Source organism: Amblyomma maculatum, chromosome 6 (genome assembly GCF_055883805.1).
Source record: "Amblyomma maculatum isolate TAMU_Amacu chromosome 6, ASM5588380v1, whole genome shotgun sequence".
Classification (NCBI taxonomy): Eukaryota; Metazoa; Arthropoda; class Arachnida; order Ixodida; family Ixodidae; genus Amblyomma; species Amblyomma maculatum.
Genome location: NC_139349.1, coordinates 122,043,074 through 122,057,376, shown reverse-complemented (window position 1 = coordinate 122,057,376; position 14,303 = coordinate 122,043,074). Strand labels below are relative to the sequence as shown.

Sequence of the window (14,303 nt, the reverse complement as noted above, 5' to 3'; positions counted from 1 at the left end):
GGGTTGGAGGCACGTTATTGATCAAAAAAAGAGAATGCATGTATTACCGGTAAAAAGGGGCCGTCACATACACGGGAATATTTACCCCAGTTGCAGGATGCCTAAATAGGGCACCGACTCACTACCAAGAGAAATTTTGGTATAGTAAAAAGTAGTGTGCCACCAAAAATGTCTATAACACAAGCAGATTGTGTGCTCGAAATTATAGGCATAAAATATTTATCTATGCTGGTTTTCATAAGAGCTTTGCTTTTTCTTTGCTTTTGCCTTTCCAGCATTGCATCGAAAACCAGTCCCAATGTGATTTAAGAGAGATGGAGATAATTCTGCTATTCGCGATTGTTCAACAGCAGCTTTGTCGGGAAGCTTGTCGTTGGTTTCAAAAATAAAAAACGAGCAGCTAGTTACGGCAATAATTAGTTTCGCCAGCACAGTATGCAATTACGCCTTTTTTAAATAAGCGACCCGTGGGCATGAAAGAAGCGGCACAAACAAGTGTTAAGGAAGAATCTTCCAAATACTAAGAGACGTTGCTCACTTTATAAACATACTCTCCTGAATGAAGTGTGCAGTATTCGAAAACATGCACGCAAAAAGCGACGTCATTTTAAGTCTTTGTGAAAATAGTAAATGTCAAGTCAACTCAGCTCAGAAACTAAATTACGAAGTTGCCTTTGCAGCTATTTAAAGGAAGTATCGTAGTAGGTGCTAGACGAGGCAGATACTCAAAGGAGCGAAAATGCTTCGAAATCGGAAGCTTAACTTACACGGAAGTCGTCCACAATCTCAGATGACCGCCAAGAGACCAAACACCGAAAAGAGCCCACAGCGTAGGCAGACACTTCGTAAGAATCTGCCATGTTTGAAAAAGTAAATCATCAGTTAGAAAGACATAAAAACCTCAAAACTGATTATGCCAAGACGTAGATCTACTACTCTGAATATTATTCACTGAGTTCGCACTCTCAAACAAAGAAGCAGATTGTTTTCACATACAAGTATCCCAATAGTCACGAGGATTCCGAAAAGGCATTATTTACGCCAAACACTACGAGATGTCAAGCCGTTTCTCTCTTTTATACGCCAACAAAAAATACTTCTCTATTCTAACAACACCATCTAGCGGGTCTCCCCACCAATTACATTTCTTCGTGTACAAACGACACCTTCATTGCATAGAAGAGCTTATAATAGAATGGCTAAACATCCAGAATACACATCTCCAGCACTGCGCGAAGAAAACAAGGGAAGATGACTGCATTCATACCGCACTTTATGTCAGCACGCTAAAAAGCTGAACCAATTGGTGGTGCTATATCCCTCTTTATTAGCAATACTTTGAAGGCCTCGCCTTCAAAAAACGGGTCCGCGAGCCATGGTCTCGCCCGACGAGTGACAAATCCAGTTTCTTAAAAAACACCGGTTTATTCCGGATAAACAAAAAAAGGCAAAAACAGAGAAACAAGGCGCTACTGCGCTGAGAACAGGCTGTTCATGCGCGCGACAATAGAACAACGGAAAGCGGCAAGAATGTCAGGGCCTTACCGCGGCGAAACAACACACACTGCGGAGCGAATAAAACGAGCAATGGGGCCAAAGCGCTAACGGCGACACAAGAAAGATTGCCCCTCGCGGCACAGCAACTCACAGAAATACGGCTAGGCTGTTCCTGCAGGCACTGCTTCAATCTTCGCTTCGGCGATCTTCTTTCGGTCGTCAGTGCACACCCTGCTGGCCCATGACGCTCGCCGGTTGCCCCGCGCCGGCCTTTCCGCCGGCGCAAAAAGCCCCGCGCCTCGCTTCTGACGCGCTTATCTACCCTCGTCTGTCGCCGCTAACATCACGCCCCCCAAGATTACCTGCTTGCTCATGCGCACTCGCGCTGCCCGTGCAAACACAATACAAATAGAAAAACGCGCGCGCGGTTTGAAACACCCTAAGAGGCTAAGGAGCCCCACAACTCGAAAATCACCATCCAGATTCTAATCAGTTACCTATTGCTAGTACAGCTGTTGCTCAACTAGCATTTTTTGTGAAGTCTATAGTTTTTGCTATAAATTACAGCATTGAATCATCCTAACATCAGGATATATTCGAAACATGCATGAGTAATTCATTCGCTGCTACTTATGCCAAATTGTTTCCGGCATATTTCTAATCCAAGTTACTAAAATCATACTCTGAAAAATAATAAATATACCTTCCCTCTACGCCATCTTCATTATATTGCTACGAAGATGAAGCGGGCAGTGGCGCAGGGCGGAGCGCTCGCGCCAGGCCCGCTGGCCATTAAAGCATATTTCATCGTCATTTCATTATGTCGTTCTGTTCCTGTTGTGCCGCAGTGTTCCATCACTTGTCATGCCACCTCGTAACATTTGGTTAGAGGTGCGGTCAACTATCAGGTGTGGTTGGCCCGCTGCCAAGCGGCCTACTCGAACAAGACTCCGAGCCTCCATGAAGTGAAGGCCAAAATAAGAAAAGAACTATGGTTCCACCTAGAGAGAGAGAGACGCCACTTAGGCAGAAAGAAGTTTTTTGAAGAATGGGGACACCCCCATAGTGATCTTCAAAGAAGAAAACGGAAAACTCGAAGTGAGATATTAGAAGCCTTGCTCGCGTCAGGCTTCGACCTACCGGGGTGGTGCGGACGTGGTGCATATGCACGGTGACCCCGCCCCGGTGGGAACAGGCCGGATTGCATGAGCCCCTTGGCTGGGAAAAGCCCGCTCCCCGAAACAAAAAAACCCCAAACCTTATGGTGCGGTAGGCCTTGCCTGGGGTAGCCGTAGGATGATGATGGTCGCAGGTTGAGGTCTGTACCCTCACAGGAGGACCGCACCTAGTGCATCCTTCCTTCCATCTGACAAGGCGAGGTGCGGTTCATCCCCATCCTCGCCTTGCACCATCGAAGCCAACCATACGCTGGGTCCATCGGCCGAGAGCCCGTAGAGATCGCCGCCCAGCTTTGCCTCCGCCCTTTGTGCTCAGACCCGACCAGCCGCTCTCTCCAGCCCCGTCCCCAGCCCTGGCCACAAGACATGACGACCAGGAAGAGCCCAAAGCCGACGCCACCGACCCCACGACGAAGCGACCTCACGACCACTCGAGCGAAGACAGCACCCCCGCCCAAGCCGTTCGGCGTGTCCATGAGCGTTGGCCTACGGCAAACGGTGAAGATTGGACCTGATGCTCCGAGGCCAGCATTCATCCCTTCTTCGCATTCATTGTGGTGTCCAGCGTTTCATGTCCTAATCCTGTGTCTGTGTTCATCGTCACTTCATGCAATGGATTTCTAGCAATCGATCGGGACGATCGCTCGGTGGCCCCGGCTAGTGCTACGAAGATGAAGCGGGCAGTGGCGCGAGGCGGAGCGCTCGCGCCAGGCCGGCTGTCCATTAAAGCATATTTCATCATCATGTCATCACGTCGTTCTGTTTCTGTTGTGTCGCCGTGTTCCATCGCTTGTCATTCCACCTCGTAACAATATGAGAACACGGATTGGAAACAGATAAGTCCTTGGTTTCCCGGCTGAATTGATATCACAGCTGCATTAAATTCACTCGCGGCTCCTCTCATCCTCAAGGCAATTTTCTCCTAATTAAAGAATTCGTGGATACAGAGCATAAAACGCCTTAGTACACCACACCAACCGACCAGCAGTTATGCCTATAAATGATCAGTAATAATTTAACAGATTTTAAGGAAGGCATGTATAATGAAATGCGGCTAGGCTAGCAAGTGTATTTTACGATGTAAATGATTATTTCAACAATTCGCAAAAATCTATATCTATCATAATTCAAAGAATCAGTCTAACTCCAGTAATAGGACTCTCCGGAACGCAGCCACTCAAAAATGAACCGATATGCTGAAAGAGCGATACAATTCACCATTTATTGTTAGCATTTGTTTGCAATAAAACATTCTGACTTCTTTGCCAACATAATTATCTGCGTAAGTACCAAGCTGTTTAACAAGAGTATTTGGCAGGGGCACCAATAATATAAAAGCGTACAAAAAAATGTTCTGCTACATCTGAGCTCGATAATATTGTTACGGACGACGAAGAGGAAGCGGGAAGTGGCACGGGAAGAAGCACTCATGCCAGGATTACCGGCATTCATTAAAATCATCCTGGCTTATCTTCTGTCGGTTCTCCGGCTTTCTACCCCGTAAAATTTTGGTTGGAGATGCAGTCTGTATTCATCATTCCTCCTCATCCTGTCACGGAAGTTCGGCGCCCTGCGTCTGCTTACGTCAACGGCGGCGGCTTCCTAAGAGGCATCACCTGGCTATTTCACACACTGCCGCAATCGACGTGACCTCGCCATTCCACTGCACTGACCATAAGACACATGAATGGTGGAAGCAAGTAAATCACCCCACCGACCCTAGGTGCCGCTCACATCATCACAAGACATGACGGGAGACCCGACCTGGTGACCCCACTGATCGAGTTCCCAACCAGAGGACACCACCGAACCAAGACGCTGCCACACGTGAGGGCATCATCCTTGTCCATTCTATGCGGCCCGTACATGAGCCTGAGCCATTGACTGTTGGTGACCTATCACCTGATAACCTCCTGAGCCAGATTTCATCCGATCATCGTGGCTACAAACCGTTGTCTTCTTTCTATTCTGTCTTCACTCATCTAGTCATACCCATTGTCATGCCATGCATCTGTTCATATTCATCGTTGTTGTCCAAAATGGGAACTATTTCTCTACGGAACCGATAATATTGCGTACGAGGAAGAGGAAGCGATGGCTGTGGTGACGGAAAACATTCATCCACGCCCATTTACTAAAAGAGTGGTGACTGGCTTTGAGGGACTGCCCCTTAAAAATTCTAAAAGGGGTCTCTAGTCTGGAATCTGTGTGGCTCACGCGGTCAGCCCGGTTCTAGCCACGAGATCTCTTTCGCTATCTCTGCAAGAGCAGCCGAGCAGGGCAGCCTCTGAGCTCTCTCCGATAGGTGGGGGGAAATGTAGTAACCGGGGTCAGAGAGGCATGCCCACACCATGTGGTACATGTGCGAGAACGCGCAACCGCATTGCATCGTCTCGTCGTCATCAATCGTCTTCTGTCTTGTTCGGATTGCGTCCAGTAAAAATACGCATACAACTCATTCATATCTTTCTTCACGGCACAGATGTAAGATGAGCTCATTTATAAAATGACACTACGATAAAATGCTCTGTAACGGAATGTATTTAGCACACAAAAGCAGGCTTCAGTTCGACATAGTCTAACGTAATCTTCCTTATAAAATGTTCCCCCAAATATGTACGATGTGTCGCTAACAAATTATTTTACAAGGAGGTAAATAAACTGTCACCGGGCCGGTAAAGCGTAGACTTTGAATAACCAGTTTCGCAGCATTGTAAGCAGGATGAGCACAATATTAATCAAGTTATAAAGCGCTCTGACTTTAAATGCTGAAGGGCGATAAAATACAAATGGAGAGGATGAAGAGGGCAGCTCGATACTAAGGATAAAGAAAGGTACCAACTCGCCTATCTAGGCTGGCGTGGCGCCGGTGCACTGGCGCCAGGTCTTGTAATTTGCAGTTTCTTTTTTTCCTTTCTGGTACTTTCTTCTTTAGCATGCATCGCGAGCAATAATGTTTTCGCACAGTCGCTCTTTGTAGACGTCTGGCGAAGGCCTTCCTAGGTCATCTCACTGTCTTATTTTTTTTTCTTCTGACATGTTTATATTATTTACCTTGATGCAGCTTCTAGTATTCTCAGCCAGGTTTTCGAACTGACGCTTCATCTGGTCCCACTGTTCTCTAAACGACCGCATGAGTATTTATTAACAGGTCAACTCTGCAGCCTCAAATTGTTATCCTCCCTTTTCTCTGGTAGCATTCGCGGTAAGCTTACCTTGCTATTGAAAATTTTCCTTAGCTCTATCCTAATATATTTTGCTGCAGTTATAATTCTCTATCGGATTTTTTCAAACAGCTAACCCGTTGTTCCGACATGCGTGCTAACGCTGAACTAGCTTCTTGGGATTCATCATGCCCGTCTGACTGTTTTTTACCCATGCTTTGTGCACTTTTTTATCAACGTTTTTGGGTCAGATCACAAATTCCAGCCTAGACAAAGGCTTCTAGACCCATGTGCATTAATTTCACAATTTATCCCCTCATTCGCTTCTCTTCCCTCCCCAGCTATTCTCCTTCGGTAGCTGGAGCTTATAATGCCTTGCAAAACGGATTGCAGCGCTGCTTATAAGAGAAGGGTTATACTGTTAGAAACGTTGCCTATAGTGTTCTGAGATTTTCTTTCGATCCCTGAGTGGTGTAATATAACTTTTACATACTGGTCTTGTACAACTGCTTATGCTGTTGGCTTTTTTTCGGTAGTCATTTCTTCATTCAGTTCATTTCCTAATTGACAGCAAGCGCTTAACAGCTATAATCGTCAAAGTGCGTTTACAATGAACTGAAGGAAACGTATGAAACATTCACCGAATAATATATTTCAGCTCTTGTGCCTAATAAAAGGGACTCCTACTCCTGTTGGAGGTGCTCAGGAGCAAGAGGTACTGTAGCGCTATGCATTGGCGGATTGGCGGGGAGCGGTAATATTCTCATTTAATTTCCAAATAAATGTGGTGATGTGCTTGAAATGTATTTTACGTGGAGGAGATTTAAAAATTAGCGCTCGTTGCTTGACATATGTCTGCTTCTGGTCAAGCAGCTATTGCGCTCTAAGCTGAGCCTGGGAGATTACCAGATCAAATTATCGGAACCCTAATGTTTAAATGCCTTGACTCAAAATACGCATGTTAACGATCGTTGCCGCGTTCGTGGCGTTGCCAGAAACAGCTAAGAACAGTTGCGTAGTCGAAACAAAAAGAAAAGGAGGGTGGCGATGCTTGACAGAAAACACCATAGGCGGCACGAGTTCGAATCTTCCCGAAAACTCCCAGTGAGATCGGTCAGCATCCTACGGTGAGTTTTGGAGCAGCCATGGTCAGAGTAGTATTGGAAAAACCTAACGCTGTCTACGTCAGCTACCAGGTATGGCATCATATTTCTGTTATTCGCTTAGAACGTTGATAAATTTCTAGAACACAGAAACCTATATCTTAGACAAAATATTTAGAATTCGGGGCTATTTGCATGTTCAAGGCTTGAATAGCAAAAAAAATTAGATTTGGAGGGCCTGTGGCACTAGACACAAAAGGCAAATCGCAAATGTGGGAAGCGTTCAAAAAATCTTTGCTTTTACGCGTGACTAATTCTGCAGCACATAATACGTGTGACATTAGGCTTTTATTTGAGAAGGTGCGCTGAAATCTCTGGCAATCGCACCAATTCTTAGCCATTCATGCATATTGACTGCGCTTTTGTTCTCTTCCTTCTTTGCTCGTGCCTTTAGTCAACTTAGACAGCCCGCTCAGGTGCTTAGTATATTTTGATCCAATTTATGATGCGGATTTGTAGCAAAAGCTGCACTGCGCTAGGTTTTCAAGTCGTTGGCGCGGCACCGTGTGCCGTACGTGTACCGTATTCTACGCGGCGTGTAGCGCCGTTGCTTAGCAATTGTCACGTGGTATAGACCGAGAGTGTCCGAAGGAGAAAAAGAAAGAGATAAAGCAGTAGAAAAAAACGAAGAAAAGACGAATATGAGCTAGAAGAAGAATAAAAGAAGGAAAGAAAAATAAGATTAAAAAGAAGGAGAACAAATATAGGAAAACAAGAAGATGAAGAAGATGGGCAAAAAGAAGAAAAAGTCGAAGAAGAAGAAGGTCAAAGTTGGCTGAAGGCTTAGCTTGGTTAAGTCTGGAAAATTTCGAAAGCAATGGCCCTAGGCTGCGCCTTGCTGGGCGGCTGCGCCCCGACTACTGCGAGGAGCCAAGCCACAGCTCCATTTATCTTCCTAGCGGGACGGGATGGATGGAAGATGGATGGAATATAGGAGCGTCCCCTTTGAAACGGGGTGGTAGCAGTAGCTATCATGCTAATTTTTCTCCATATATCTTAATTATTGATTTAGAATGGTTAACTAAACCATCATTCTATTTGTTAAATTTTGCTCCTACATTACTAACATTATGTCACTTCTCTGCTTTTAAGCCACCAATCTTCCAGCCGTTTCTTGCTAGTTTCCACCGCCAGTTTATTCACCCGGCCACTGTTATCTCTAAACCCCAGAGCTTCAGGAACAGTGATTGCGCCTGCATCAACTTCCGGATGGATACCATTGCATTCGAGTATAATATGGTCAATTGTTTCACTGGAGTTTCCACATACAGCACATGCGTCATCTCCATCGTTAAACTTCTTTTTGTAGCTGCGTGTTCTAAGACACCCTGATCTAGCTTCAAAAAGTATGGCACTGCCTCTTGAGTTATCAAAGAAATCTTCCTTCCTGATCTGCATTTTCCACTTTCGGTATAATTCCACACTCTGTTTTTTTTTTCATCGAATTTATCCAATTTTTACATTCTGTGTTTATCACCTGTTGCTTAATGCTCTTTATTTCTCCGTTCTTGTTAATAGTATACTTACTAGTTAGTTTCCTAGTTCTTTTCCTCCATTGTGAGTCAACGCTTTTTAGGTACAGGTATTTAAATACCTTAGCTGCCCATTTGTTACTGTCCAATTTCCTCAGGCGTTCCTCATATAATATTTTACTCCGAGCTTCCCGTACTTTGAAAGATGCCCAGCCCATATCTCCCTGTACCACCTCATTTGTAGTTTTGCCGTGGGCACCTAGTGCTAATCGTCCAACGGATCTCTGATTTGTGTCTAATGTCGACTGTACCTCTGATTTTAGGCACAAAACCGCATTTCCGAAAGTAAGTCCGGGCACCATAATTCCTTTCCAAATACCCCTCAATACCTCATACCTATTGTATCCCCACAATGCCTTATGCTTCATTATCCCGGCATTCCTTCGCCCTTTGGCCTTAAGTGATTGCTCATGCTTTCCAATGTATGCCAATCCTTCCTTTACCCATACCCCCAAATATTTATATTCTGCTACTCTAGGTATTTCAAGGCCTTGTATTTTAAGACCCTGATCAGTTGAGCCGTTGAAAATCATCAGACCCGACTTAACTGCGCTGAAACTGAAGCCTAGAGCGTCCCCTTCGTCTCCGCAATACTTAACTAGAGTTTGCAATTCTTCCAGACTCTCAGTAGCAGCACAATATCATCTGCATACATCAAACCGGGGAGGCGCTGCCCTACCGCCTTTCCACCTAATCTATATGACAGGTTAAAACCTAGGTTACTGTATTGTATCCTCCGTTCCAGGTTTATCATATAAAGCATGAACAGCACCGGTGATAGAGGACAGCCTTGTCTTAATCCTTTGATTACTTTGACATCCTCCGTACTTCTTATCCCTTCCCGCGTAATTTCTACTTTGTTATTCCGGTATATTTCCTGTAGGAACTCTATCATCTCATAACCGATACCTTCTTCTTTTAATATGTTCCACAGGAGTTCCCTGATTACGTTGTCATACGCCCCGTTTATGTCCAGGAAGGCCAAATACAAAGGTCTATTTTCCACTCTAGATATTTCGATGCATTGGGTAAGCACGAACAGGCTATCATCTAAGCGCCTACCATTTCTAAAGCCGTTCTGAAGTTCTCCGAGTATCTTGTTACTTTCAACCCATGCTTGCACCTTTAATTTCACCGCCTGCATGGCTAACCTGTACATTACAGATGTTATGGTAATCGGCCTGTAGGATTTTATGTGCATCCTTTCTCCTTTCCCTTTATAAATCAAATTCATTTTACTCTGCCGCCAGCTGTCCGGAATTTGCTTATTCGTTATGACCGTTTCCAAAGCTTTTAACAGCGTTTCCTTGCTTTTTGGACCGAGTTCATTAATCAGCTTGATCTGAATTCCATCTATTCCTGTAGATGTGTTTTTAGGAATATTTTTTCCTGCCTTTTTCCAGTTTAGATTGGTCAGTTCTAAGGTGCTTTGTATTCTGCTACCTTGTGTTGCTTCCTGATTTGCGGAGATTACCCTATCGTCGCTCTTAAATGACTCGGCTATAACTTATGTAATGTAGTTCACTGCGTTGTCTGCCTTTAAACAATTTCCCTCGTTATCTTGAATCCGATCTTGCTTTCTTTGATTCTTCTTCCCTAGCCAGCTTATATGGTTCAAGAATTTTCTTGCTCCGCCTCTAGAGGCATCGTGTATATCAGCCATGCAGCGATCGGTGGACTGTCTTATTTTACTTTGGACGAGGGCCTGCACTTGAAGTTTCTTTTCTCGATATGATTCCCATTTTTGGTCGATTTCCTCCTGAGAAGCCTGTGCTTTCTTTGCCATTCGGTGTTCCCTTGAAGCAGCCCGTCGTTGTTCAATAGCTTCCCTGATTTCCTTATTCCACCAGCTCCGTGGCTTCCTCTTTCCATTCCAGCGGTTTGCTGCTTTAACCTCCTTAATTTTACTCCTTATGAGTAGTTCTACCTGTTCATAATCCCAGTCTTCCATGGGGCTTTTCTCTATTGCTTCCTCTATGTCTGCTGCTATCTGCGCTATTTGATCGTCGTTTAATTGTGCGTTTACGTTTTGTCTAAGTTCCATTTCTCTTTTCATCAAGGGCCCCATCTGCAGACTAATACGTTTATGATCACTTCCCAGACTACACTCCCCTTCTTCGTCTATTTCCATTTTTGTGACCTTGCTATAAATTTCCTGCGACATTAGACAATAGTCAATGGTCGTCTGCCTGTTGCGGAATTCCCACGTGATTTGGCCTTCACATTTTGTTTCTCTATGGTCACAAACAGCGAGCGCCCTCTCTCGGCTGCGACACAGCGCGGTGTATGGACTCGTCGCCACCGTCCGATGGCGCGAGCTGGGGCCCCGTCTCTCGGTCTGGCGTGACGTCACCGCTGCGGCTCCTGTAAGGACTCGCCGCCACCATCCTATAGCGCGAGCTGGGGCCCCATCTCTAGGTCTGGCGTGACGTCACGCGGTCACGTGAAAGGTCATGTATGGAGGCGCCACGACACGCCAAAGGCTCTAAGTGCTAGCAGTATTGCTTTCGCAATAAAAGAACACAGAAAACTCGGTAGTTGGTAGAGGCGAAGACAACAGCGAGTGCTGGAACAGAAGGTTCCTTTGAGCATTGTGGCGACGGTGTGCTCCGGAGTGCGACGTGGAGACGATGTCAAACCACTAGAAGTATTCTACACCCGAATGAGAATGATCAACTACGAGAGGCAGGGGGGGCTCATACGTGAAGGGTTACCTCTATGACATAAATACAGCTCAAACCATAGAGTGAACTGCTATGCGCAAAAGCCATGTCTTTACTTTGAAGTCGAACCTAAGCGTAGCCATGCCGATTGCTGTCGCGTAACTTCAGGTTTAACATCAAGCTACCGCATCTAATTTTATTAGTGTCATACCTCTCGCTTCAAATTTACAGCCTGTCAGTATTTTCTATTGCAAGTAAAAAACAACATAATAATCTGCCTAAACACCTTACATTGTGGAGAACACGAGCTTAACTTTACAAACTTGCATTAGTAATTTAAGTGTCCTTGCAGATAATACGTTGCATATACTATACAATCGTGAAAAAAACTTTGTGGGATGCAGATCAGCCGAAATGAATATTTCTACGGTTCTAGCCAGTTTGTTGATGAATGAGGAGTGCACGTCGTGATTTAGTCCCTACTTTCTATTTTGTGCTTTGACTGAATGCCCCAAAATCAGTTTGTTTTCAACAAACCAGAGCATCATAAGCGCTTCAAAGTGCCCTTATGCAATCAAACTTTCCATTGCTTTCTTTGGTGGGATACCGTTTTTGACTTCTACCTTTATTGATGGCGAAGTCACACAAAAGAAGACAGATGAGCCGATATTGCAGAAAAAGAACACCATGAGTTTTGAAATGTCAATGTACTATAACAAAAGCGTATAATATTTAAATCGGTTTTTTCTGCGCTCCATATTTCTCACATCGGAAAAACCTAAACGAGTAGTTCAAGCACCCCATATCGCGCTCGCTTAATAGAAGCTCTCGGCTCGGCACAAATATTTAGTTTCCCTTGATCAAACATGTTTGTTTCTATCTTGATGATCTGGAGGAAACTTATACAAGCCTGTTGGGGTGGCTTTCGCACCCGATTCGATCGCCAGTGTGTTACTTGTTCAGTATTTTTTTCGATCGTGCTGTGTGTTTCTAGTGTAACTCTAAATTCAGCACTCGAGGGAATTTGCAACAAGCGAGGAATCGTATCCCACCGTATGACGTGACCCCGGACGCCTTTCTCCTTTAAAATCTTCGCCTTTGAGCGGCAATGAAGAGAGTGCGTGGACGTGGAAAGTTTAGTAATGATTTGCTGGACGCTGAAATATGACTGGCCCTGAAATGATAGCCAAAATATTTCATATCCAATGGAATTACGAGATATATATACGCGTATTGTTATTCCTTTGTGGGCCTTTCTCATTTTATCTCATGTGTGTCTTTTTTATCTTACTTACCTACCTCATGTGTATTGACAGTTACTAATTCCAAATACATTTGAGTGTTACATTGTGGGATGTGGGGTGATACTGAATGCCAGGCCTTATATATTGCGCAGATCAAACTTGACCAGCTTTCATAACGTATCCGGTCTCATAAACCATGAAAACCCCCTACTAGCATCCGCTGTGTATGCACCCAAATAAACTTATTCTCAGAACGTAGTGATATTCTTCGAGACCTTTGTGGTGATGTGAACCGAGGACGGGCAAAGTCTAATGCGCTTTCAAACGATATGTATCAGATAGTATGGCTCACCGAGTGCAACGCTGACCTCCACATCGGCCTCAGGGCCCTGACGTCTGCCACCGGAATCGTCAGCTCCCACTGCACTGACGAAAACTCGATAATCCACGCCTCCCTTCAGTGGCAGTGTGAAATTCACCATATTCTCTTCCACGGACCACTCTGAAGCTAGCGCGACGTCCAGTTCTCCTTGTTGGCCATGTCGTACATTGGGTGCCTCCCAGCGCACGTGGAAGCCGACAGGATAGCAGTTCCAAGCCGACGGGCCGACGACGTTGAGCACAACGTTCCCTTGTTGCGCGGAGAGCACCGAGACTAAACCTGGAATATCCGGCTCTGCAGCCAGGGTTCGCGTGTAAGAAGCAATAAAATGTCGGGTGCGAAAAATATATTTGCAATAGTATCGGCAAGCAAGTGTGTAGGTGTCCATCTAGTTTATCCAAATATGTGTCGATACACGAAGCGGTATTTAGGTAGAGTTTCGTGAAAAATTAAGGTCATTATCATTCTAGCTATTCCCTTAGAAGGAGGAAGCTCTTTTCCGAATTGCTCCATTTACGCTTGAGCAGCTCCAGCGGTGGCCCTGCTTTCTCGGGAACATATGTAATATCGTACGCCATCACGACTTCCTGAAGCTGCTTGCCACGACTGATTTAAAAAAAAAAGGTTCACATATTGATGTGGATATGAGAATGTTCTTTCCTTTTTTTCCCAAGCCCCCTAAATCATGTATGCCAGCCGTGTGCTGGTTTGTCCAACACAAAGTGACAACCAAAATTCCGTAGTGGCAGTATTCATGCGGCCGTAAAGTTGAGCTTAGGGAGAAACTACAGAGGAGTTCTTGCATAATGCATTCTGAACTCCCACAGATCACTATAAGCTGAGGAGTGAGATGGTCTTGCAGGAGAAGGCTTTTTGTAAGGTTAGAGACTTTAGCAGCAAGTTTTGTTCTAAGTCAATAAATTCAGTTACTATCTTCGCTGTCATTTCAAACATACATTTCACCGTGAAGCGCAAAAGTAATATGTTTAGAAGGCTTTATTCCTCGGCAGTTTTATTCGTAACAATTATCATTGTTAAAAAAATATTTTCGAGACTTTCAAGATATATATTGTGGAAGAAGGCCCGGTCGAGACGGCAAGGTCGAGACGGCAAGGCAAGGGATGCCGTCTCTGGCGTTTATTCCGATAGACAACCGAGGCGCATGCCACCGGTGGCGCCGCAGGATGATGAAGATGACAATGGTATGTACACGTGAAAGAAGACCCTTGGAAGGCTCACACAATTTCCCCTGGGGGGTTGGGAGCGGTCAGCCTGGCCGCTCTTAAGCAAGTGCTGCATCGCGGCGCACAAATGGCTTCAAACGAGATACATGAACTATCTCAGTGCCACAGTGATCGATCGGCTGGGGGATGAATAGGTGTCGTAGGCGATGATTGTGTATCGACCAAGGTAGCCGTGATGAAATTTATCACTAAGGCCAGGGGTGTGGAGAGGTGTGTAAAGTAGTACTCCGTCAACC

General features: G+C 45.1%; 1 protein-coding gene across 1 annotated transcript in view; it reads right to left on the bottom strand.

The window, feature by feature from the left end:
- LOC146186688 (uncharacterized) overlaps window positions 1-14,303 on the bottom strand; it is a 62,393-nt gene that overhangs the window by 39,185 nt on the left and 8,905 nt on the right. Inside the window, exons 4-5 of the mRNA XM_084608084.1 lie at window positions 12,794-13,117; window positions 768-853 (exon numbers count right to left, since the gene is read on the bottom strand). Coding sequence (XP_084464210.1) covers window positions 768-853; window positions 12,794-13,117 — 410 coding nt within the window. The remainder of the gene's footprint in view (window positions 1-767; window positions 854-12,793; window positions 13,118-14,303) is intronic.